Source organism: Lissotriton helveticus, chromosome 4_1 (genome assembly GCF_964261635.1).
Source record: "Lissotriton helveticus chromosome 4_1, aLisHel1.1, whole genome shotgun sequence".
NCBI lineage: Eukaryota > Metazoa > Chordata > Amphibia > Caudata > Salamandridae > Lissotriton > Lissotriton helveticus.
Window position 1 is genome coordinate 937,651,066 of NC_136063.1, and position 24,660 is coordinate 937,675,725.

The following is a 24,660-nucleotide window of genomic DNA, read 5'->3' on the forward strand; positions in this document are numbered from 1 at the left end:
CCGGAACAGCTTTGGTCACCACATCCAACTACCTCCAACCTGCAAGACCTTTGGATTACATCATGTGGCATGATGTGGGATATTGTCAAACCGGCATGGCTACGTAGAAACCATATCTTTACTATTCATCGAGCTTATTATTCGCCCGAACGACTTTCCAAATTTAATCAGGTGAATAGGGTGGCTTGCATGAGATGTGGGCTCTTAGCCGCAGCTGACACACACATGTTTTTCGAATGTCCTCATCTTTCTCTGTTATAATAAGACCGTCTCAATATCACTTGGCACTAACATTGTTCTAGACCTCACCTCTGTAATCTTTGGCATTGTGGACAGTGTTCCATCATCGCAAGGAAGTTGATTTTCTACTCTATCCTGCTTGCTAGGAGGGAGATTTGTAAGAAATGGAAAGACTCTCTACCTCCCTCTATTAATGATTGGTACGCTTCTACACTACAGGTCTCTAGGTTAGATTTGGCTAGAGCTGGGAACAGCGACAAAAGGTCATTCTGGCATCTCCTGAGGTGGGACCATTGAGAACCTGGGTTTTTTTTCCCAGGTCCAATGATTAAGCCATCAATCCCATCATTGGGCATAGCCGAACACTGATGCTATCCTAGCATTTTGGCTGTACTCCTAAGACCTCCATATGGTTTTCTGTCTCTGCAAAGCTGGTCCATGCACTACTGCTGTGGGATGAAGGCCCCGTTCCATTTCCACACTCCCCACCAGTCGAAAGAACTGAGGCAGCATGTTGCTTGTTTATCGGCAGGTTGCACAATCAGAACCTAGATGGCATATGAGGACAAGAAAAGAAAAAAAAATTGTGGAGGGGGGCCGGCCCCCCTTCCGGGCCACTACTAGCCCCAGGGACCCCATCCCTCGGGAATGGCCCTCCTCGTTGGGGGCCGTGGGGGGTCCCCAATCCCCCCATGGTCCCAGCCGGCTCCCCGCATCCTGCGGGAGCCGGCATTGCTTTCCATATGGGGAGCAGCTAACATGCTGCTCCCCATGTGGAAAAGCAACCTGCTTTCCTATTTGGAAGAGAGAGCAGGTTTCCTGCTCTCTCTTCCAAATAGGAAAGCAGTTTGCAATGACAGGGCGGGAGCTGCGAGGCTCCCACCCTGATATTGCAAACGGCAGTGTCTCGGGGGTGGGAACCCCGGGACACTTCAGGAGCCGAAAATTGGGGGGGGTGGTCCCCAGGGCCTACAGAAGGCTGTGCCCGGCCCCCTCCCACATCAATTTCAAGCCCCAGGGGTGGCGGTCCCCGAGGCTGGGGGGCCTCAGAGCCCCCCAAACCCAAATTAAAGTAGCCCGGGGGGGTGGTGGTCCCCGGGGCTGAGGGGACCTGAGAGCCCCCCACCCAATTTCATTAAGCCCCGGGGGTGACGGTCCCAGGGGCTCTCAGAGCCCCCTTACATAATGATGCAAAGCCCTAGGGGGTGTTGGTCCCCGGGGCTAGGTGGCCTCTTTGGGCCCTCCAATATCATTTATTCATTGCCCCCGGGATTTGCCCCCCCCCCACGGGGGCTTATAAAACCAAAAATTATTTTATTTTTATTTTTAATCGGCAGGATGCGCATCCTCCAGTTTTTTATTTTGTAAAAAAAAAATTGGGGGGCCTTGGTGGTCCTTGTGGGACCCCCTGAGCAGGCCTAGGGGGGGTCAGGGTGTTTCTACCCTGCCCCCTTTACGCCTTTTGCGCACTTGTTTTTCAGTTTCCTTGTGCCTCGGTTCTAATGAGACACAAGATGGCTGCCAACACTTCCTGGTTTGGAGTGTTGACAGCCAATTAGCATGCAGCTTGTGCTCGTAAGGGTACGCGTACCCTACTTCGTCCATAGATATATCAATGATTTTACTTTTGATTTTCTCAGGAACTACTGCAGGATTTCTACACCATTTAACAAAAAGCGTGATCTGTGAACCAAACTCTACCTTTTTGCCAAATTTGGTGTAATTCCGTTTAGCAGTTCGGACTGTATCCGTGTCTAAAGATACCTATGGAAAATTGCATGGGGAAATCACGTTTTGGGACCCCCCTTTTTTCTTGGCCCCCGCTTGACGAATCGGCCCAAAACTTTCAGGATAGGAGCGGAGGGGAGCGCCCCATCTTCTTGGAGAATTTCGCGAAGATTCGTCAACCGGCGCCAAAGTTATTCCAAATAGAATGTTGCGGATTTCTTATGGAAACGAGGTCCTAAATATTTCTACCTACTGGCGACCGCCAGTAGGTGATATATATACACACACACATACTCACAGAGTTGTGAAGTGTTTTCTGCTGATTTGCCCAACCACAGAGGAAGGATGTGTATATAGTTTTGATGTAGTGAGAACTTTGGGCAGTTCCCAGCTTCTTTAATATGAAAAGGAATGTCATTTTTATATTTCTTTTTGTATATAAATGATTCATGGCTTTCCAGTTTGGGATGCACATAAAAGGAGCATTACAAATAGTATTGTGGAATGTGCTATGAAATATACTGAAATAAACATTTGATAAATGATTGAATGCCCACTAGGGCTTTACTGACATGTGTAACTCATGGTGTTGATGAAGGTAATGCAAATATGAAATGTGAATTTAATGAATGATTAAAAGTTCATTAAAGCTAAATTGTCACAAGCACCCCACAGTGTTGAAGATGAGGAAAGTCATTGATATTATATATTATGGAATTAGTAAAATGTACTGTATATTTTGATGATTTACAATTTGCAGTGTTTTGCCCTAAGATCCTTGCCAATGGCAGACCATGTTTTATCCATAACAAGAAATGACTAAAAAAGTAAAATAGAAGAAAGACTATGTGGGACATAATAGTATGTCTTCTATGTTGTTTACCTAAGCACATGTTTCACTTTAAATTTTTGGGTTTACCGGCAATGCCCATCCTTGTTCAGAGACATTTTAAAGCATGGGCTAAGTGGGCTCTGGCCCAGGGCCCCTGCCGTTCAGGGAGCCCCCTGATAGAGCCAACTCTGTTCTTGCCCTTATGGCCTTGAATAATCCCAAACAGATGTTTTTTTAATACCATTTTCCTTTAATAGATTTTCAATGTGGGTGATGTGTGAGAATCTATTATAGATATTTTGCAGAAAAATGTGTTTAGGCTTCATGCAACATCCATAAAATTAGGTTTTTTTTAGATCAAAATAGGACCTCATATGAGAAATGCAAGCATGTCACAGAGATTATTTACAGTAAAATTAGTGAGCTGCTGCTGTTTTACAATACTGAAAACACGTCACTATCCCTGAATATTAGATATAAACAGTGGTGTATGTAAACTTGTGTGCCCCCCTGCAAAGTACATGAAGGGTGCCACCCTCCCCAGCCCACCACATATCATTGTGGGGGCTGCGGGGGCTTTAGTTACGCCACTGGATGGAAACATGTTAACAATTTGGATGAGTGTGCCAGTGCACTGTCAGTGACCTGGCCAAAGAGGGCTGAACATGGATCATAAATTCCAAGCTGTTCTGAACAGGGTCCCCCAAAATACGTTTGGCACAGGGCCCCCAAAATCCTTAAAATGTCCCTGTCCATGTTCAAGGTTCTAGATAGGAGCCTTAATGCTTTGGGTCTGTGGCACCCTGTAATATTGGAATGAAATAAAGCACATTCTATGCACCAACATCTGGTATATGGCGTTTTCTATGCTTGCTGTGGAGCAGTGTGTTTTTGATGTTAGCGGGTGTCCGTTCAGTGTGCCAAGACTGCCCTATGAGGGTTGGAAGTCCTCACTAACAGAGTGACGGTGTTGGAAAAATATATATCTATATAGCAAACTATCTATATAGAGATATATATATAAATGAGAAAAACAAAGGTTAAAGCCGTTTGAAAAAGGTTTCCTGCTTTCCACAGAAAGAAACCCAAAAGATGTGAACTCTATTCAAGCATTACTCTGATAGAAGTAGATTGTAAAACTTTTATGAAGATAATAGCAGCAAGAATTGCTAGTGTAATAACTAGTTTAAGAAGTAAGGATCAGAACACATGTATACCTGCTCGTCAGTTGCATTCCAACTCGCATTATTTAGTGGAAGCCCCAGACTATTTCAGAGCAAATAAGATCCCTGCAACAATATTGTTTATAGACCCACAAAAGGCATTTGACCTGGTGAGCTGGACATATTTTCTTAAAGCTCCGAAGGCAATCAGCTGGTGTGGAAAGCCCATTAGAAAAATGTCCATGATATATGAGAAGTCACATTTGTCTGCATTCTTGAATAACAGAGTTACTATCCAATCAAGATAACCAGAGGTATCAGACAAGGGTGTCCCAACTCACCCTCATTTTTGGGAATGTTTAAAGAACTACTCGCTAGTTTGCTGAAGAAAAGTGAATGAATTCATAGCAGCAATTCCTTGGGTGCCGCCCTCGCCATATATACTGATGATTTGGTATTATTCATTCATCCAGAAACTAGAAACTTTAATAATTTATTCAACATATCATGCATTTTTAACTGACAGTGTCAGGTTATCAGGTCAATATCCCTAAAACAGAAATTCTGCTCTAAATACGAATGTTAATTCTATACAACAATACGTGCAGACCTCTTATCCTTAACAAAAAAGAAATCAATAAGTTATTCAGGAATCAGAGTCTCGGAACTACGATGAGATATATATAATTAACCATTTCCTTCTCATTTGTAAGATCCACAATATGTTAGAAAGGTGGGATGAGTTACAAATTTCCATTATTGGCAGAGTAGCGATGGCAAAAATGTAGATATTACATCTTCTCAACTTCCTTTTTCATAACAATCCTAAGTGATTTAACTGATAAGTTTTTCATAAAATAAACTCTTACATCAACAACCATATGGCGCTATTTGACAGTATATTATTAAAAAATTCATAACTTCAGTTCTACTGATTTAATTTTTGTTATTTTGGTCTTGTTCTATTAATTAAATTAAGGCTATATTTTTCTAACCTGGTGTAGGACCTTTTTGCCTAGTATATTCACTGTTTTGCTGTTTGAAGTGTTGCACAAACACTTTACACATTGCCTCCAAGTTAAACCTGGCCGCTCTGTGCTGATCTACCAGGGGGCTGAGCACAAGTTAAAATGGGGTTTGCTTGTGCCTTAGCCCATCTAGGATTGTGGTTGCTGCTTGACCAAAGCTCACACCCAGTCAACTAGTAACCCAAAATTCTAAAATTGATCGTCAGCGGTGAAGATAGGACTTATGTTTGCGCAGTGCCACACAGTGATTAGGTGTACCCTATCATCCCATATACAAGACCACTTTGAGTTTTAAATTCCACCTGATTGGTCTTTTTGTTTAAAATTAATTCCTACTCTGCCTGACTGATTATATATGTGACCTTACCTGATAAAGACGGAGTTTGAGCTTGCCAACCTAGAGGGTTACATTGTGGCTGAGCTCAAGGAGTTATGCAAGGAGAGGCAGTTGCCCACCAGGAGGAGTACCAAGAAGGTGGAGTTCCAAAAGTCCATGGGGGCATGAGCAGAGGCTCATCTGTTGCCTGTCATTACAGAGGACCAGGAGGGAGAGAAGGATTTGGAGGGATGAGAGCAGTACCTGCAGGAGGGGCTTGGAATCTGCCTGCTGAGGAGGGTGATGACTTAGCCCTAGGGATTGGAGATCCTCTCAGTGAAGGAAGTTGTGAGTCCTCTTGAAACCCATCATCAGAGGAATGGGTTGAAAGGAAGGCAGAGAGATAGGATACAGGGTGGAGATGGCCAAACTCAGGATCGAGTAGAAAAAGGAGGGAAGGGCCTTGGAGGAAAAGAAGGCCATGCTAATGAAAGGAGCCTTAGGAATGTACATCAAGGCAAGGCAGGTAGGGTCCAGCAGTGATGGTGGCAGCATACCTGCAGTGCCCTCTGGAGATAAGAGGGTCCATATTCCTAAAGGTCTGGCACTTGATTTTTTGTGGGAGACAATATTAATAAGTGGTTTGAGGCAATGAGATTGGGAGGCTAGTTTGCAGAGGTATAGCGCTAGTGAAGAGAGGGACATCCTATTGGCTGTAGAGAAGGGGGACAGAATGAATTACCCCTGTGATAGAAGCCATTTTCAGGAAGTATGGTCAGACCCTAGAGAAGTCCAGACAGAATTTTAGGAACAGTTAGAAGCTGGCCCACAGACCTGGTTGGATCATGTGTATTCCTTTTACAAGGTGCTGGATGGTTGGGTGAAAGACAGTGAAGTAAATCATTGTCAGGGCCTATACAATTTGATTACAAATGAGCACATGTTTATTCTTTGTTTTGTAGATTTGTGCCAACACCTGATTGACAGTAAGCGTTCTGACCACAGGAAGCTTACTAAGGAGGCGGACGTCAAAGTCAGCACCAAAGTTTACAAGAGGGAGGACAATCACCACAGGATTGGCCGGGGGCCCTATCAGAAGACGGAAGCGGGTATAAATATAAAAGCAAGGAGTTCTTACAAGGGCTCCAACCTACCTCCAAGGGTCAGGACTCCAAATCCCCACCTGAGCAGAAAAATTCATGGTTTCCTGTTTTTAAGTCATCATGGAAGGCATCCCACAAGTGACAGGAAGGGCACTTGAAGGGGGATGCCAAGTGTCCCAAGTGGGCACGGAACCCCACTGGTGTGCAGTCACTGGTTACAGTAGTGCCTGGGGAGAAAATTGCACCAGATAATGTGGGGGAAAGAGTAGCGGTTACCCTAGTGCCCCGGGGTGACGGGGAGATGGTACAAAGTACTCACATGCTTGGCATCACTAGGAAATACAGCCAGTGGGTCACCATCAATGGGCAATGTTTGGAGGCTATAAGAGACACTGGAGCCAGTATTACAACCACCGGATGTCATCTGGTGATCCCAGAGAAGGTAGTCCCTAATGCATTCCACCAAGTTGTTGAGGCGGACTGGCCTGAGAGTTACTACCCAGTGGCTCAGGTTCCCTCTTACTGGGGTGGGAGGTCTCAAGTTCCTTGAGGGTAGCTGTGAGTCCATCCAGGTCTGTGGTTGGTCTGCTTGACAATGTTGTAGAGCACACCATCTGGAAGGAGGTGGAACTCAGGTACCACTTGAAGATGTTAGGGTTCCCTGAATGGGTGTTCCTGGCCACATGGTTCATGGCTGCCCGAGAGAGTAGTCAGAAGAACCTGGAGCCTGGAAGAGTGGCCCAGGTGCATAGCAAAAAGAGGAAGGGTAAGGGAAGCGGAAAACCCACTCCTGAAATTCCCACAGTCCGGGAGGAGGCAACCTCAGTGGGATGCCCCGGAGGCTACATGGGAAGATGGTGTCGCCATGGGGCACCCACCTGAGCTAGCCAACTGGCAGCAGGAAGGCGGTCCCACCAGGGAGGAGCTCAGCTCGGTACTAAGGAAATGTTCTACTCTTGGGATCCTTCGCCAACGGGCCGAGGCCCAAGCATCTTGTGACACCTCTGATAATCACCCGATTGCCCGGTAGAATGGTCTCCTGTACAGTTAGCCTAGGGTTCCTGCTCCTGGAGCAACCATGTGTCTGTGGTCCTACATTACTACAGGACCTTCCTACTGGAGTTGGCTCATGATGTACCCCTGGCAAGTCTTTTGGGGTAGAATAAGAGCTTTGACACTGTCCTGGAACAGACAACGCCAATAGTAATGGTATCTCCAGGCTCTTCTGCCTTAAAGAAGAGAACTCCTAAGGGGTTGGGTAGCTCTCCCCACTTTCAGTTTGGGAGAGGAAGGGGCACGTGTTAGACCTGGAATCATTGGCGTGCTTTCCCCTGAACATTTTGCCTTCAGACCTGTTTTCGATTACTTCGTTTTCGATTGGCATTGTGCAATGTTCGACTGCTAACCAGTGATAAAGTGCTGGTGCTCTCTGCTTAAAACTTGAGTAAATTAAATATGTGAATTGGGTATAAGCCAATGTTACCATAAGTCCCTAATAAAGTAATCAACATGTGCCCAGGGCCTGTACATTTCATGCTGCCAGTAGGCCTGCAGCACTGATTGGGTCACCCATCTAAGTAGCACTTTAAACATGTCTCAAGCATGCCATTGCAGAGCCTGTGTGTGCAGTTTAAACTTCCATTTCGACGGAGCAAAATAAGCCTTTTGCCAGACCCAAACTTTTCTTTTTAAATACATAAAGTAACCCCTAGGTCAGGGTGCAATGTAATTAAAACGTAGGACCCGTTTTTTAAGTTTTACATATCATGGTAAAGAAAAACTCTTACATTCATTTTTCACTACTATCTCTCCCATAGGATAACATTGAAGTTGCCTCATTACATTTCATAAGTGTAATTTAAAAATGGGAAGAGGTAACCAGTTCATGTTTGGTGTCTCTGGAATCACAGTTTAAAATCTTAACGTATGGTGCAGTCTCATTTTAAATTGCAATTCTAAAAATGCCACTTTTAGAAAGTTGCCATTTGTTTGCCTTATCCATTTGGTGCCTGCAGCCTGTCTCTGGGTCACATGCCTGGGTACGGGTGACAGCTGGGCCTTGTGTATTCCTCATAGACAGCCACACGCAACTGGGAGCTTAGGCTCGATGGACCATCACTGGCAGGATGGGAGGGAGGAGCTGGGCACAGCCCCACTTACACTTGAATAGGCTGTGCCCTGCATTCACACAAAGGGCTGCATACCCCTGTAGTTAGTCTGGATGCAGGGACAGGAAGGCAGGGCATCTTAGCGCTTCAAGGTCCTTCCTCTAGAAGCTTCTCCCTACTTCAAAGGCACAACTGTGTATAAAAGGACCGCAGACACAAACTCTTCAGTACACTTTTGGACCTGAGGCTATCGGCCAGGAAAAATTATTGCTAGGCTGCTACAAGGGCTGCCACTCTACTGGACTGCTACCCTGCTGCACTGACCTGCTGCCCTCTTGTCTGGGTAAGAAGGGGATCTGCAACTTCATTTTGAACCCAGGACCCCAGAGTGACTCAAAAGGCTAGTCTGCTGGCCTCCAGATGTGAGCCTCAGGGACATCCAGCTCCTGGGCCCAAGTGATGCTCCTCGGGTCCTGGACCCTTGGTGTGACTCTCAAATCAAACTTTTGAGCTCTTCTTGACTGCTAAGTGGGACTGTTGGCACTGAGACCATGCCTCTCGCACAGAAAACCAGGGCAAGCAGTCCCTAGCCCATCTCTACACTTAGCAGCATTGACAGTCAATGTGGGACTGTCAACTTGGAGCTCCAGCCCACCCGCGATACCTGGCCACCCCTTTGCACCACTTTGACTACCGGCTGCATGACTCTCCTTGCGACCCTCTCCAATGAGAATAGGACTTTTGGCACAAAACCTGAGAAGGTAGAACTTCAGCAGGACTAATTTGGGACTGAATTCTACCCTCGCTGCATTGCGGTCAGCCTGAACTTTTGGCTTTGAGCCTGGACCAGCTCGACCAGATAGCTGTGCTTGGTGCTTTCTGCTTTTTGCTTTTAGGCGCTATTTTAAAGTTTATTCTTTAAAAATTCAAAACTTTAGTTCTACTGATTAGATTTTTGTTGCTTTGGTCTTGTTTCATTTATTAAACTATGCTGTATTTCCTAACCTGGTCTAGGGCCTTTTTGTGTGGTGTTTTCACTGCTTGAAGTGTTGCACAAATACTTTACATTGCCTCCAAGTTAAGCTTGACTGCTCTGTGCCAATCTACCAGAGGGCGAACAGAGGTTAATTTGGGGTTTGCTGGTGCCCTACCTTGACTAGAATTGTGGTTGCCCCTTGACCAGGGCTCACAACCCAGTCAGTCAGTAACCCAACTTCTAACTCCAATATTGAAGATATCCGTGATAAATGTCATCCCAAAAAATTAGGCCAGGCGAAATGGGAGGATGCTGGTGGTGTATAAATTCACGATGATGTGAGAAGTGGTAGTATCTAACTGTTTTAGGTGCAATATTTATCATACCTAATAAATAACCGTACCGTGGGTTATTTGTCCAGTGCAATAAAGAGTATTTTTATGAGTTTCTCTTCTAACAGAGGGCATAAAAGCAGATTTTGGGGCTTTTCTGCGCTGCACGTTCCAGTATTTTCCATGCATTTTTCTCCCTTGAAATTAGGCGAGTTTGCCTAGCCGAAATTTCATTGGAGATTTTGAATATATTTATTTTTTTAAATCACACCCAACGTGTACGAGGGTGATAAAAACATGCTAAAACTCATAACACCTACGTGCATTACCAGAAGTTACAGTACATATCGTAAATTATTGGCCCACTTCTTATGAGGGCCTCAAACATTTTCTAGTATTGTTTCATGTATGCGTAGAAAACAAAACCGCATTTACTCACTAAACAGTTCCAAGTATTTGAGTTTTGAAAATATTTCAGATTCTAGGGATTCTGTGGAGCACACGGATGACTGATCAGTAAGAGAGGAGGCAAGGTACATGAGTACATAATCTCCTTTAACGAGTCAGTTGGGGTCTTGGGGCGTGGCTTGGACGCCGATCGGGATGGCGGCGTGAGCTCGTAGCTCCGCGCAGAATCCCGTTAATTCTCCTGTTTTCGGAACCCTAGGCGGCCCGGAGACGGCGCTCCTGCCCTCTGAAGTGTGAGGGGACAGCTGGACACTATTGGTGAGCCGCTGGGGGACTGCAGGCCCCGAGGAGACCGAGTCGAAGAAGCGGCTGAGGTGTTACCGAGGGTGCGAAGAAAATGGCGGCGTGGAGTTCGGCAGGCCCCGAACTTCAGCTCTGAGCCGAGTTGTCGCCGACTGGCAAGGGATACTGGCGGGAGATCCTGCATTCAGCTGATCGAGGCACTGGGGTCGGCGGTGCTATGCCTTGGGGCCGAGTGACGCTGCCTTGACTCGCCAGGAGCTTGGGGACCCTGACTGGCTGCCGCCCGGAGACTCATCCTTTCCCCCTCAGGCTCCCGAGGGGGGCGGCGGAGCGGAGTGTACCTAGCTGGTCGTTGCTCCTGTGAGTTTCAGTGAAGACATTGCTCTGCCCGGTGCCCGACGACCGGCACTAGCCTACGGGTCCTGACGACAGCGGGCTCCAGGACCTGTGACGCAGCACCCTGGAATGGCGGCGACTGGAGGGCCGATGGCCGGGAGATGCACTGAGGAGGGCTCGGCGACATCGACTCGGCTGGGCGAGGGTCCCTCCCCGGAGCTTGACCGAGAACAGCGGCTGAACCGGCGATTGGATGCCATACTTGATGCGATCGCCTCGACTAAGGACGCGTTGCACCAAGACATCGCCCAAGTGGCCACGGGCCTAGGGCTGCTCCGCGCGGATCATGCGAAGCTAGCGGACAGAGTTAAGGACCATGACCAACTGTTGCTGGACCTGAAACCATCGGTGGTGGCCGCGGAGCATAGGATTGCGGACATGTTGGCCCGGCTGGACTCGCTGGAGCGGAGGGCGGAGGATGCCGAAGGCCGCAATAGGCGGAACAACGTGCGGGTCGTCAGCCTTCCGGAACGAATTGAGGGGGAGGATGCGGTGGCCTATATGGAGACCTGGTTCCGCACTGTGGTGGCGCCGGAGGGGCTCACTCCTTTTTCCACGCTGGAGCGGGCCCACCGGGTACCTGCTCGCCCGCCGGGGATTGGCCGCCCCCCCCGACCGATGGTGGTGAGGCTCCTCCACTACAAGGACCGAGATCTCCTCATTCAGCGGGCCAGGATGTCGGGCCCTTATGAGGTGGAGAACAGTAGGGTTACGATCTTCCCGGACTACACCCAAGCGGTCCAGAAAAACCGGGCATCATTCTTGGCGGTGAAGGAAGAACTCAGGGAGGAAGGCGTTCAGTATTCCTTGCTCTACCCGGCTAAGTTGCGGATCATCATGGATGGGGCTACGCACTTTTTTCAGACTCCGGACGAGGTTTGGCATTGGCTGGAGTCGTATAGAGCGGGGACGGACAGATCGCATAAAAGCAGACGAGATGAACCCAAGCGGCCCCGGGTGAGGCAATCGCAACGCATCAGATCCCGCAACAGGCGCCAGCGGGAGAAACGGGAGGCTCAAATGGCGGCGGAGAAGAGGGATGCACTCGCAGCGACGGCGGCCATTACAGGGTCGCAACAGAACAGTGAACGGGCAGAAACGGACTCGGGAGGGGAAGGCAGCAAGACGGGCGAGGAACTCTCGGAGGCGGAAAGCTCGAAGGGGCCGACGGTGACCCCACAGACTTCAGATGGTATCTTTTGCGGCTGAGATTGGACTGGGCTAGTTCGAGACTTCATGGTAGGGTGGTATCCTGCTGTTGGAGGACGGGATGCCGGGAGGGGAGGCTGTGTGCTTCGGGAGGGATGGAGGCGCGGGGTGCGGGCTCCGCTTGCTGGGGTCGGCGGCGACTCACCCCCTTGGGCCCTTAAGGCCGACTGTGGTGGAGACCACAGGGTAAGAGTGTGTGAAGTTGGTTCAAGGTTTGGATGGGGGCGGACATTGGGTTCGTGTGCTCTGTCCTGGGGAGTGGGGTTTGGGGAGTTTTTCTGTTTTGGGGGTGTTCGGGGGGGGGCAACTGCATTGGGGGGGCTGTGAACATTCGTTATTTGATTTGGACTGTACGAAGTTGGAATGGGGACGTTACCTAATCTGAAATGCCTGACGTGGAATGTCCGGGGGCTGCGAACTATGGTGAAACGTCATAAGGTCCATGCATATCTAGTACGCAGGGGGGTTCAGATTGCCATGCTCCAGGAGACTCATCTCACTAAGAAAGAGTGTACTGCCTTGCAGAAACGATGGAGGGGCCAGGTGTTTGGCACCACTTACTCAGCGTATGCCAGGGGGGTGCTGATCTGGGTGAGGGCGGGGATACCCTTTCAATTACTGAATCAAGTTGTGGATCCGGATGGCAGGTTTGTGGCGGTGGAGGGGAGGTTATATGGACGGGATGTGGTTTTCTGCTGTGTGTATGCGCCGAACACTGATCAAGCTCGATATTTTGATAGCCTCTCGGGGTCTTTGGCCTCTTTCCTGGCGGCCCCAATAGTGCTAGGGGGGGACTTTAACTCGATCACGGATGTGGCTCTGGATAGGTCCCATCCCCCCCTGGTGGACTCCCCGGTGCGCAGGTTAGCCGCGCACAGGAAGGACTGGCAGGATAGATGGGGGTTGCTGGATGTCTGGAGGGAGCGGCACAGGGAAACCAGGGATTATTCCTTTTACTCTGCTCTTCATGACCTGCATGTCAGGATTGATTCGGTGCTCTGCAGTGGATCCCTAGCCCCGCTGATCTCCCATGCGGAGTACTTGGCTAGGACGATCTCAGATCATAACCCCCTATTGGTGCACATTCAGTGGCAGAGAGAGCGCTCAGTAATTCCAACGTGGCGGCTTCGGCCGGAAACGCTTGAAGATCCTGTGTTCACTGATGCGGTTCGACAAGGCATTGATAGCTATTTCGGAGTGAATGAGGGCACGGCCACGAGTAGGTCCACTGAATGGGATGCAATGAAAGTGGTGGTGAGAGGAGTGTGTTTGGGTAGGTTTTCGAATGCTCGCACGGCTGTGTTGACTGACCTCATGAAAGCGGAAGAAAGGTTGAGGGATTTGGAGCGCCGCAGGCCAGCTAGGCCGGACTTACAGGCCCAGCTCTTAGAAGCGAAAGAAGTGGTCGCCACCGAGACGGAACGTTTACGATGCTATGATCACAGGCAATATATCATCAGGGCGCATGCGGACAGAGACAAGGTGGGTACCCTCTTGGCCAGACTGGCTAATCCGGAACTTAGGGGCTCCCCGATCCTCGGCATTCGTACTGTGCAGGGAGAGATGGTATACACCCAAGCAGCGGTATTGGAATGTTTTAGGGGGTACTATGAGGAACTGTATCAGGGCCAGCTGGGAGTGGGGGTCCAGGACATTGCGGAATACTTGGGGGCGAGGCAGCTTCCGGTCCTAGATGAGGAGGATGCGAAGGAACTGGGCGGCCCGATCACGCTCTCAGAAATGCGGGCGGCCATTAAGCATATGGCCCGCAACAAAACGCCCGGGATGGACGGATTACCAATTGAATTTTATCAGCGGTATGCAGACAGTTTGGCGCCCAGGCTGCTGGCGGTGTACGCTGAAGCCTTCGAGGCTGGGGTATTGCCTGGGTCCATGCGGGAGGCCTTGATTGTGCCGCTCCTAAAGCCTGGCCGGGATGCTGCGGATGTGAGGTCTTACCGCCCGCTATCCATGCTGACGGTGGATTATAAGATTCTGAGCCGAATACTGGCCACCAGGCTGGCCCCATATATGACGGGCCTGGTACATAGGGACCAGGCCGGGTTCATACCCACGAGGAGCACGGCGCTGAATATTCGCCGCCTGGTGGGGATAATGGACGCCATCTTGGACGAGGAGGGAGCCCCGGCGGTCCTATCCGTGGACATCGAGAAAGCCTTTGATAGCTTGGAATGGCCGTTCCTGGACGGAGTTTTGGAGAGGTTTGGCATGGGCGAGGGGTTTCGCAGGTGGACAAGGGTCTTGTATGCTTCGGCGGCGGCGAGGGTGCGTTTGGGCGGCCTGGTGTCTGCGGCGTACCCGGTGGGCAGGGGCACGCGGCAAGGATGCTCTCTGTCCCCCCTGTTGTTTGCTCTGGCGATGGAACCTTTGGCGGTCCATGCGAGGTCGGGTGTCAGATACGCGGGGATAGCGAGAGGCGGGCAGTGGCATTATATATCGCTGTATGCGGATGACTTGCTCCTGTACCTGGCTGACACCTCGCGGGCGTTGGCCGGTGCGATGGAGCTGTTGTCGGAGTTCGGCCGGCTGTCGGGCCTTAAGGTCAATTGGGTGAAGACTTGTGTGTTCCCGCTGCGAGCGGGCTCGCCCGTTCCTGGTGGCGACTTGGGCGTGGTGTGGGAGCCATCTTGTTTCACCTATCTGGGTGTTCGCATCTACCACGCGACTGCGGACCTCTTGGAGGGCAACATTGGTCGCTGTGTCCGGGCACTGAGGGGCAGCTTGTCTTTCTGGTCGACCCTCCCGCTGACGGTTCTGGGTAGGATTGCGCTTTTGAAGATGGTGGCGCTCCCCCGCTTCCTCTATTATTTCCGAACGCTGCCTGTCTGGATTCCCCAAGGGGTCTTCAGAGACCTGAGATCGATGATTATTGGCTTCTTATGGGGACACGGCCGCCGTAGAGTGGCCCTGAGCACGCTCCTTCGCCCTAAGGTTGAAGGGGGCATGGCTGTGCCTGACTTCGAGCTGTATTATCTAGCGGCGCAGCTGCAGGTTCTTACACAGAACGTAGCTAGGGTGTTCCGGGGTCCAGAGGAGGACCGGGACCGAGGGATACGACGCCACGTGCTGTCTTATATTGTCATGCAGCAGAGGCTTGAGTTGCGGGCCCTCACTATGGAGGAAAGGACGCTCCGGCTGTGTTGGCAGGGGAGCCTTCGGAGAGCGAGGGCTTCGCGGCCTTATGCGCCGGAGATCCCGATCGGCATGCTGACGGCCTTGCCGCACGGGGGAGATTGGTCCCCGTTGCTGGATTGGGAGGAGGCGGGACTACAGGTGGTAGGCGACTTGTACATAGATGGGGCTTTGGCACCGTTCGAGGCGCTCCGGGACCAGTTCGGGCTGCCCGACGGGGGGTTCCTCCTGCACGCGGCAGTGGTGGCTGCCATACAGAAGCACTGGAAAGGGGGGCTCGTAGAACCCACGACGACTATGGCGTGCCAATATGTGGTGATGGCAGCAGGCACGGTCAAAGCTGTGACGTGCCTCCATAATAGGATGCTGAATGAGGGACTGGAGCCACTCCTGGGGCTCAAGGCTAAATGGGAGGAGAGTGTGGGCCGGCCCATACCGGATACGGCTTGGGGACACATCCTGCGGCGCACGTGGAAGGGCACGAGAAATGCGCGCTTTCAGCAAGTGCATTTCTATGTGCTTCATAGGGCCTATTTAACTCCAGAGAAATTACAGCGGTACTTCCAGGTGCCGGATGCCCGATGCCCACGGTGTTCGTCTCTGGGAGCGGACATGGATCACTTGTTCTGGAAGTGCCCGCAATTGGGGACCTATTGGGCGGAGGTAGGGGGACTCCTGAATGCAGTGACAGATAGGGAGGTGGAATTCGATATGGCGGCGTGCCTGCTGCTCTGGTTCCCGCACACTAAACGCACCAAGGTGACGAGCAAGTTCCTTGATCTGGGTCTGATATTGGCGCAGAGGGAGATATCGTGGCATTGGAAGTCCAGGGGGGGGCCCTCGCTGCGTAGATGGAAGAATGAATTGCTGCGGTGGTCTGCCTGCGAGAGTGTGCTCTGGATGCGGCAGGCTGTTAAGATGGGGAATGAGAAGGTTTTGGATGCGGCGCGTGCATGGGAGCTAGTGGTGCAGGCCTTGCGTGATTCTTTTGTGGACGACGAGGATGGGGAGAACTAAGCCAGTGGACACCACGGGGCGAACACAGAAGTGCTATATTCCGCACTGTGGTGGTTCCATCTAACTCGACAGGACGAGGCGTACGCCCAGCTGTTGCCGGGGGGGGGGGGCCTTGGGGGGGACTGGTTAATGGGGGTTCGGGGTGGGACGGAAGCCACTGGATGGTAGCCGCCTGGGTGCCTTGACTCTACTAGGATGGTTGGCACAGTGTGGAGTATGAAAGGGCTGGAGGGAGCAGCCAGGCGAGATAGAACGATAGCACCTAGGGTAGGCCCCGATATGTCACTGCTTTACCTCTGGGATGGCTGACGGAGATGTTGTTGTGGGTGGGGGGGATAAAAGCAGATACGTACAACGACTTTTCGACCATGGTCCCCGTGGGACGTGCACCGTGCTTTTCCTATTGAATGTAATAACATGCCGCCCGGCCCCCGGGATGCGGGCTGAATGGCTGTGTACAGTTTGGACTTCTTAGTGGACGAGGGGATGTCACGATTGCACTGGTTGATTGATTGTATCCTGTGGTTTCTAATTCTGCAATAAAAATATATTTAAAAAAAAAAAAAAGAGTCAGTTGGGGTCTTATTCTTTGGACCAAACGTTTGATTAATTGCACGTCTAGCCCCAAACAGTTGAATGTTCAGGTATTTTACTACATAATGAACATTTCACCATGTTCCCCCCTCACGTAGTGCTGTTATCTTTTCATAATATATTTTTGGGAGCAATTTTTTTTTTTTTTTTTTTTTTTAGATTGAATGTGCAGTATACATGTAGCATTAATGCATGACGGGCATCTGATGAACAATTTTTATTAGGCCATATGGCAGCTAAATACATTTTTATGAGACCGAACCAGCTGTATATTCAAGGAAATCCGTTTCTCCATGCAATATTCAATTACACTGTTTTACTGTATTGTGCATGAATTCCTATGGTTAAAATAGCGCTTAATCGTTGGCCCTGTAAAAAAATAAAAAAATTGTTGTGGTTTAGAACACTTTTCCTGTTTAACATGTGTCTTTGAAATATGTGCAAAAAAGACGTGTTGCATCACTTTGTTTAATATTCTGCAAAAGTATATTTTGGATATTAATATTAACCAGCCCTCTTGTTATTATTATTATTATATTATTATAATTGCATTTATTGAGCGCGCAGCTACCCGGAGGTTTCCCGGCGCTAGTGAGCAAACAAAAGGTAAGGTAAACTGAGAAGGATTAAGCACACATTTTAAGAATTAAAAAGCCAGGTCTTGATTCCCCTGCGGAATTTAAGATAGCAGATTTCGGATCGCAGGGGTTGAGGCATGGAGTTCCATAGAGAAGGTGCTAGCAGCGCAAACGAGCAACCGCCCATTTTGGCTCTGTTAAAGCGCGGGATTTGAAACTTATTTTGCGTAGAGGATCTCAGAGTGCGGGTAGGGACATAATCCTGCACCACGGAGGACAAGTATTTCGGGGCTTTGCCAGTTTTGATATGATGCATTATACAGAGAGCTTTAAATTTCACTCGGCTCTCAATGCGCAGCCAGTGCAGTTTGCGCAGATGAACGGCGACCGAGGACCTGGCAGGCAGATTACAGATGAGGCGAACTGCCATGTTCTGAACTACCTGTAATTTCTTGGTGACCTCCTTGCAGGCACCCAGAAGAAGAATGTTCCCGTAGTCCATCCGTGAAGTGACAAGGGCCTGGACTACGGTCCTCAGGGTGTCAGCTGGAAGCATCCACGTGATTTTTCTCAGCCACCTTACGATGGTAGTGCAGGTGGCTGAGACTTTTACCACCTGTTGCTTCATTGACAACTGGTTGTCGAGGAGGACCCCAAGATTACGAGCTGTAGCTGAAGGGGTAGGAGTAGGGCCCATCTGCTGAGGCCAGTGTTGCGGGCCCCAGAGCGATGGGTTAGGACCAAATAGAAGCAGCTCCGTTTTATTATTATTTATTATTTTTTTATTATATATATATATTATATATAATTTATTAATGTTGTAACCATGAGAGCTGCCCAGCCACTCCGAATGCTCCCTTTGGGGGCTAGAACTGTTAGAAGCCCACTAAAGAAGCATTCTGCCAGCTCTCAACTTCACTCCAGTATACTGTGGGCCCTGGAAAACGTTGCGGGAGAAGGAGGCATCCATTGCCTGAAAAGAATGCAGAATAACCGCTCCATTTTCTGGCAGCGCTCTTCAGCCTCTTCAGTGGCATCCTGTTTACACATGGCTGACTGAGCGCCTCCTTTTTTTATTTTGCTGAAACAGAAAACTAATCCGCAAAACAAGTTGAAAAATGTAAGTGCACATTTTTCTACTTTTTTAATTGAGGGAGTGCGGTGCCTATTTCCAGTCTGATAATGCAACCGATATCGTCTTATCCCATTTTTTTTCCTTTTAGGTAGAGGTGATAATAGCCTAATAGTTCTTGCCTGCTAGGCAATAATGTCAGTTAATTGTCAGTTAACTATCCCTCCCACCGCGCACATAACTACATGGGCGGTAATTATTAGCCGTTCTTGCCCGCAGGTGTGGGTAAAAACGCACTGAACAAACGTGTAATCTGAACAAAAACACGAACGCATACAGTACCGCCTATCAGATTAAGGGAAATTTTACTTGGACATTTCATTACATATTTTAGATCTCAGTAAGCCTCATATTACCTTGAAAATGTCAGCATGGTACAGCTTTGGTTTCAGTAAAGGTGTATTGTTGCAAAAGAATGTGAAATTGTAGAAAAAGTACAATATTATGTGTTCTCTAATGCAATCAAATTTAGAAGACGTCGAGCACAAATTACAGAAAATGAAAAATAAAATCACAGGCCTAATAAACACGCGAAATGGAAGTGCTTAGCTAAGTATTTCTAAAAAAATAGGCTTTTCTCCCACCAAACAGTTGATTCACCTAAATGGGAATGACGTGGTTACAGAAAAAGGACCCGTAGATACAGCAATGCCAAAACGAATTCCGAATTGAACAAATGAGGCAGACATCGGTAGCATAACGTGTTGGTCCGATACATTCTTGTGTGTGGATTAGAAGCATTATATGTAAATAAATTAATTTCAGATTGAAAACAGTTTTAAAAGTACATACTTTCAAAAACTTGTTCAATATCAGCTTGAAGAAAAGGGAGTTCTGCCAGACTTCCGAATACCAGGCCATGTTCAAAGCAGTTACCTGTAACAGAAGCATTCCACATCAGAAACAGCTACCAATGGAAATATTGGGACGCATTTTTCATGCAAATTCCATCTAATTTTTGCATTCATCAGTTCGGTAGAATATGTATATGGAAATGGATTAGACAAATGAATGAAATACATAAATGAAAAAATACTAATTGGCACGAATTACAAGTTGTTTCAAAATATAGATTTATGAAGGAGTTTCCACTCAAATTAGTATGCGGAGACATGCGGTGTTTCTGAATGTAGTGTTACTAGGGAGAAATCCCAAAGGCCAAATTAGGTAGAATTTATCATGACAAAAATACACGGAAATATAGGGTAACCTGTGGAGTTCGGTGAGATAAAAATCAATCTCCAGATGTCTTCACCATTCCATAAACAGTCTGTAATTCCTGCTATTCTGCACCCGAGTATTAAAGATTTACACAGTATTGGTAATACCGGGTGATACAAGTGCTGTAGTCGGTGCAATTACCGTGGGTTTCAAAATTGAGTTATTTGTCCGTTTAAATGTCAATGTAACCTTTAATTGTTAAAAAGCATCATTAATACAAAAAATATTGAGAATTTCATCCCTCGAGGATGCAGAACCGATCCACTCCCGCAAAAGATGCTAGAAAACAACATTTAAAGATAACTTCCAACGCAAGAAAGAAGAAAACAGGATTTATGCATGGCTGAGAAAGGACGTTTTTTGTGTTTCCCCAAGTACTGCAGAGCCCAGCTCTCTCATTTGCAATAGCCAAGTTAACTTAAGAGAACAGAAGACAGCCAGAGCAGTGGCAAAGTGATCGAGAGTGAATATCTGTCAGCCTAGTTCCAGCTAAACTTACAAAAGCCTCAAAGTTTCCCACTATGTAATAGGATTACCTTAAACTGTTGGAGGTCAGCAGTGGGATTGTGCTAATGTGTGTGGGTGTGCTGCTGTTGCTGTGTGGGGTATAAGTCACAAACCAGCATCTGCCTCTGGATCAGCCCTCCCCACACCTCCATGCCTAGTGCCCAGGAGGAAGCTAGTTTCTTTGCACTGACACCCACAGAAGCAAAGACAGATCAAAACACAGAACTCTGCAGCTACACGAGTCCAGATGACTTGCATCAGGCCCCATTGCAAACAGACAGTACCAGTTCAAGACTAGTGTTCGCCCTAGGTGAGCAGATGAGGAGGAGATACTATCAGGGCGCTCGCGGCCTGTCTGTCCATCCAGTCCACTTAACTGCACGAAGACATACCATGCAACCCATTCAAGCGCATGTGCTTTCAAGCTGCTGCTGGAGGTAGACCCCAAGTGGATGGCATAAAACAGACACCAGAAAGACACTGGTGGTCCTTGAGGGTTAGCAATTGCGCTGCTCAGTTATGCAAGTTGTAATTGAATTACAAATGTTCTTCTATGATATGACTCCACATGTAGGACATTGGAGGGAGACTGAGTAAGGCTATCTAAGGATAATTGGAAATGAAACTGTGTAAATTTTCCATTACTAGAAGGAATGCTTCTACATACGCCTATGTATGTCTCAATGCTAGAGATTATGTTGAAACAAAGCAAGGCCAAAATGAGAAGGAAGTCCAGGCATCCCTAGCACACTGGCTACCTGAAACAAGCAGAACAAACAAATGAACAACCATCTGTCGGAAATCTGCAGATGCATGGCCCTATTACTGAATAGGAATCAGTAACAGGGCACGGCCCTATTAGTTAATAAGTTCTTGAAGAAAAAAACATGACTCGTTTGGGCACCCTGAGGCCTAAAACATGTAGATCAGATTAGAGGGACCAACAAAAAACAAAAATTGTTTTGTTCTCAATCTTGGCAGGAATCCCACACAGAAAATAGTAAGTGCATGTGGGATTTCTGAGTCAATTATAAAGTTTGCTGATATTTCACCTATCACACACAATCACCCACAGAATAACTGATGTGTATACCACAAAGAGAGAGTGAAAAGATCTCCAATTAAAAGTGACACCCTCACCCCACCCTCTCTTAGGGTGAGGGGCCTGCTTGGCATTGCAGCTCCCACCTAGTGTGGAGCTGAACCAGATAATGACACATACCACCACTAAGGGGGGGGGGGTGAGTATTACAAATCTTAATTTTGGGCACCCCTAACAAATGTGTGGTACACATTAGGACACTGTGTATAGGGCACCTTATTCAAAGGTTCAGAGTTGACCATATCTTTATTAAGAGCCGTTGGGTGGTTGTTCATATTTTCAAAATGGATGTCCAAAGGCAAAGATTGAGGGAAATACAAGCCATTCTCACCCAAGTGATGAAGACAAACCATTAATTGTGGAACTGAAGTAGAATATGTGGCCTTCTACTCCCCAATCACACCCTGCACAGCTGAATTTACAGGGAGACCATGCACAAGTCGAACTGCTAGAATCAATTTTCCCTTTGGACCAGGTTGCTCTGGGTGAAATTGAAGATCAGTCCAAACCACATCCAACACATCACCCTCTGTACATGATTTCCTATGGGGTGGAAAAAAAATGTAAATCAGAAGAAATTAGGTGGTGTTGGCAGGTGTGGCCTTGCCTGTTGTACTCTATTGAGCTTCTACACAACCTCTGCCAAAGATCCTCCACAAACTTTTTACCCGATCTTGGAAATGGAGACTATGTCAATAGGGGCATGCTCTCGGTCAGCATTCCCCATCCCTGGACAGGAAAATAGAAGTATGGGAGCACTTCTGAGAATGCATTTCCATAGTCTCACACCACCACAAGGCAGACACAAGATTCTGCCCCAATGGCTGCCTTATATTCATGCCAAAGGGACGCATGCAGCATGGGTGCTCCCCAACCCTATCTGAAGCAATGAATCATACAATAATTCAACAACTAAAACAAGGATGGACACATCTGGGTACACCTGAACTCTACAGATTAACTCCAGTGTTTGCACATGTAGTTGGGATCCTGGGCTATTGGGCTACACCAGACCTGAAGAGGAACAATCAATCACACAAACGTTATGGGACCATCTACTACAAGCCCTCAATGTATCATAGCCTGTAGAACAGGTGCAGTGTCCACTTGCTGATAGACGCCATCACCCTCCCACCTGGTAGTGAGAGGGAGGCCAAAATCCTATATGCCTCCACTTCACTCATGGAAACTTCAGGCAAAGAAGCAGGAGGAACACAGTTTGAGTACCTGCACCATCTACCCCAAGTAAGCACACAGAAGGGAGGAGGCGGAAACCTAAAGCCCTCTCATTTCTGTCATTGTGCTTCCGATAATGCCCTCCAATGACGAACCTGGTGAAGCCGAGAACTCAGGTGCAAGGACAGGCACAAGTAAAACAGGAAGTGTAGGGGCGGCTCGACACCCTTTACAACCCATGTATGCTGATACAGCAGTACTGAGAACAAGCATTGTATCTCACGATAATCTACATCAGTGACCCCAAGTACATAAGGTTCATGAAAATAGTTTTTTTTAAACTTGATTTTCAGCCACATATACATTTTCCTTAGATCATAAACATAATGTAGGAAACGGTTATTTTTAAAACCCGGATCTCATAACAAAGTGCTTCCATCAACTTTTACAGAAGAAATTAAGAGCACAGCAGTTTCTGAAACCAAGCAAAGCTCTGACAGCACGAGTGTGAACAAGAAATATATTTTAATGCAAAGGCTTGTTAATCTCTACATAATGCATTATGTATAAAGCCACCGTAACTTGGAAGTAAATTTTAAAAATGTACTGCAACTTATGCAATACTGAACTGCACGCTTCTTACAGCTCACAGTAATAGGATATAAAATGGAGGATTAATCTCCAGATGTTTGACAAGACGCCTGCTGTGAGCTAAGGTTTGCACAGCACTTTTGAAATGAGCTCGGTATTCATGCCAGGACTGTATAGATCTACGGTTTAAAGGCTTTCCAATGCTTGTTTGTGAAGCAGAGCCTAGAAAGCTGATATTTTAAGTGCATCACTGAACAGGTAATATCGCCACACAAAGCATGACCAGGAGTTCACTTCAGGACATGGTTTTCATTTCCTTTGCTCACGTGCTACCAAACCTATCCCCTAAAAAACAATCCAGAGCTGCACCAGACCTAGCATTGGCACACACTAATTCATCATTTTAAGCTAATGTGGTGTGCTATGGCAATACATTTCATTCTAATTTATCTAAAGAAATATATACTAGAATATTGACCACAAGAATAAGCTACACAATTATTGCAGTGAGAATTTCAACAAAAATATGGTGAATGTAAGCATATATAAGTATAGACGTTTTATTAACACACACAATATACATATATACATATTGACTGGAAAAATATATATATGTTCCCTGAAAGAAAGGAAAACATTTCACTTATACAAAACCAGTCAGTTTCAGTTCTCGCCTCAAATCCAATATTTTGGGGTGCTTATGGGGAATGGGCAGACAAAGGGTGGCACTCAACACCCTTATGAGACCGGAGGGAGGCTTAGCGGTACTAGATTTCAAGGCTTATTATCTTGCGGCTCAGCTGCAATGGTTTACAAAGTGGGTGGCGGGGCGACTGAGGGGGGCAGACTACCAGGTAGATGATACCCCAAGCCTACGACTCATATCTCAGGTGCTGCGGACACTTCACATACAGGAACACGCAGTGCCCTCCAAATTAAAAACAGTCTGCAAATAGGGCTGGAATAGGGCCTTGCGACGAGCATTGAGTGGGCGTCCCTACGTACCCGAAATCCCAATGACTATGGGTGAGGCATTGCCCCATGGGGGAGACTGCGGGAGATTAGAGTCCTGGGAGGAGATGAAACATCCACGATAGGAGATTTATATGAAGAGAGCGCTATGATCCCGTTTAATGATCTCCAGGAAAGATATGACCTACCTGGGGGGGGAGTTTCTACTATATTCTGCTCTCATGGCGGCCATACAGAATCACTGGCAGGAGCGACTCACAGAACCCCAGATGTCAGCGGTGTGCCAATGCGTGGTAACAGTTGCAGGCACCTTTAAGGCCGTCACATGCTTCTATAGATGCATATTACATGAAACACTATTTCCCCTGACTGATTTGCTTCACAAATGGGAGGCAGATCTGGGCGTGACAATACCCAGAAAAGCTTGGGGAGAGTTAGTGGGAAGGGTCTGGAAGAGCACTAGGAATGCTAGGTT

The 24,660-nt window shown here is 47.8% G+C and overlaps 1 protein-coding gene across 1 annotated transcript in view; it reads right to left on the reverse strand.

Annotated features, from left to right (window-relative positions):
- LOC144828093 (uncharacterized) overlaps positions 1–24,660 on the reverse strand; it is a 394,020-nt gene that overhangs the window by 192,495 nt on the left and 176,865 nt on the right. The window contains exon 2 of the mRNA XM_078686222.1: positions 19,409–19,492. Coding sequence (XP_078542348.1) covers positions 19,409–19,492 — 84 coding nt within the window. The remainder of the gene's footprint in view (positions 1–19,408; positions 19,493–24,660) is intronic.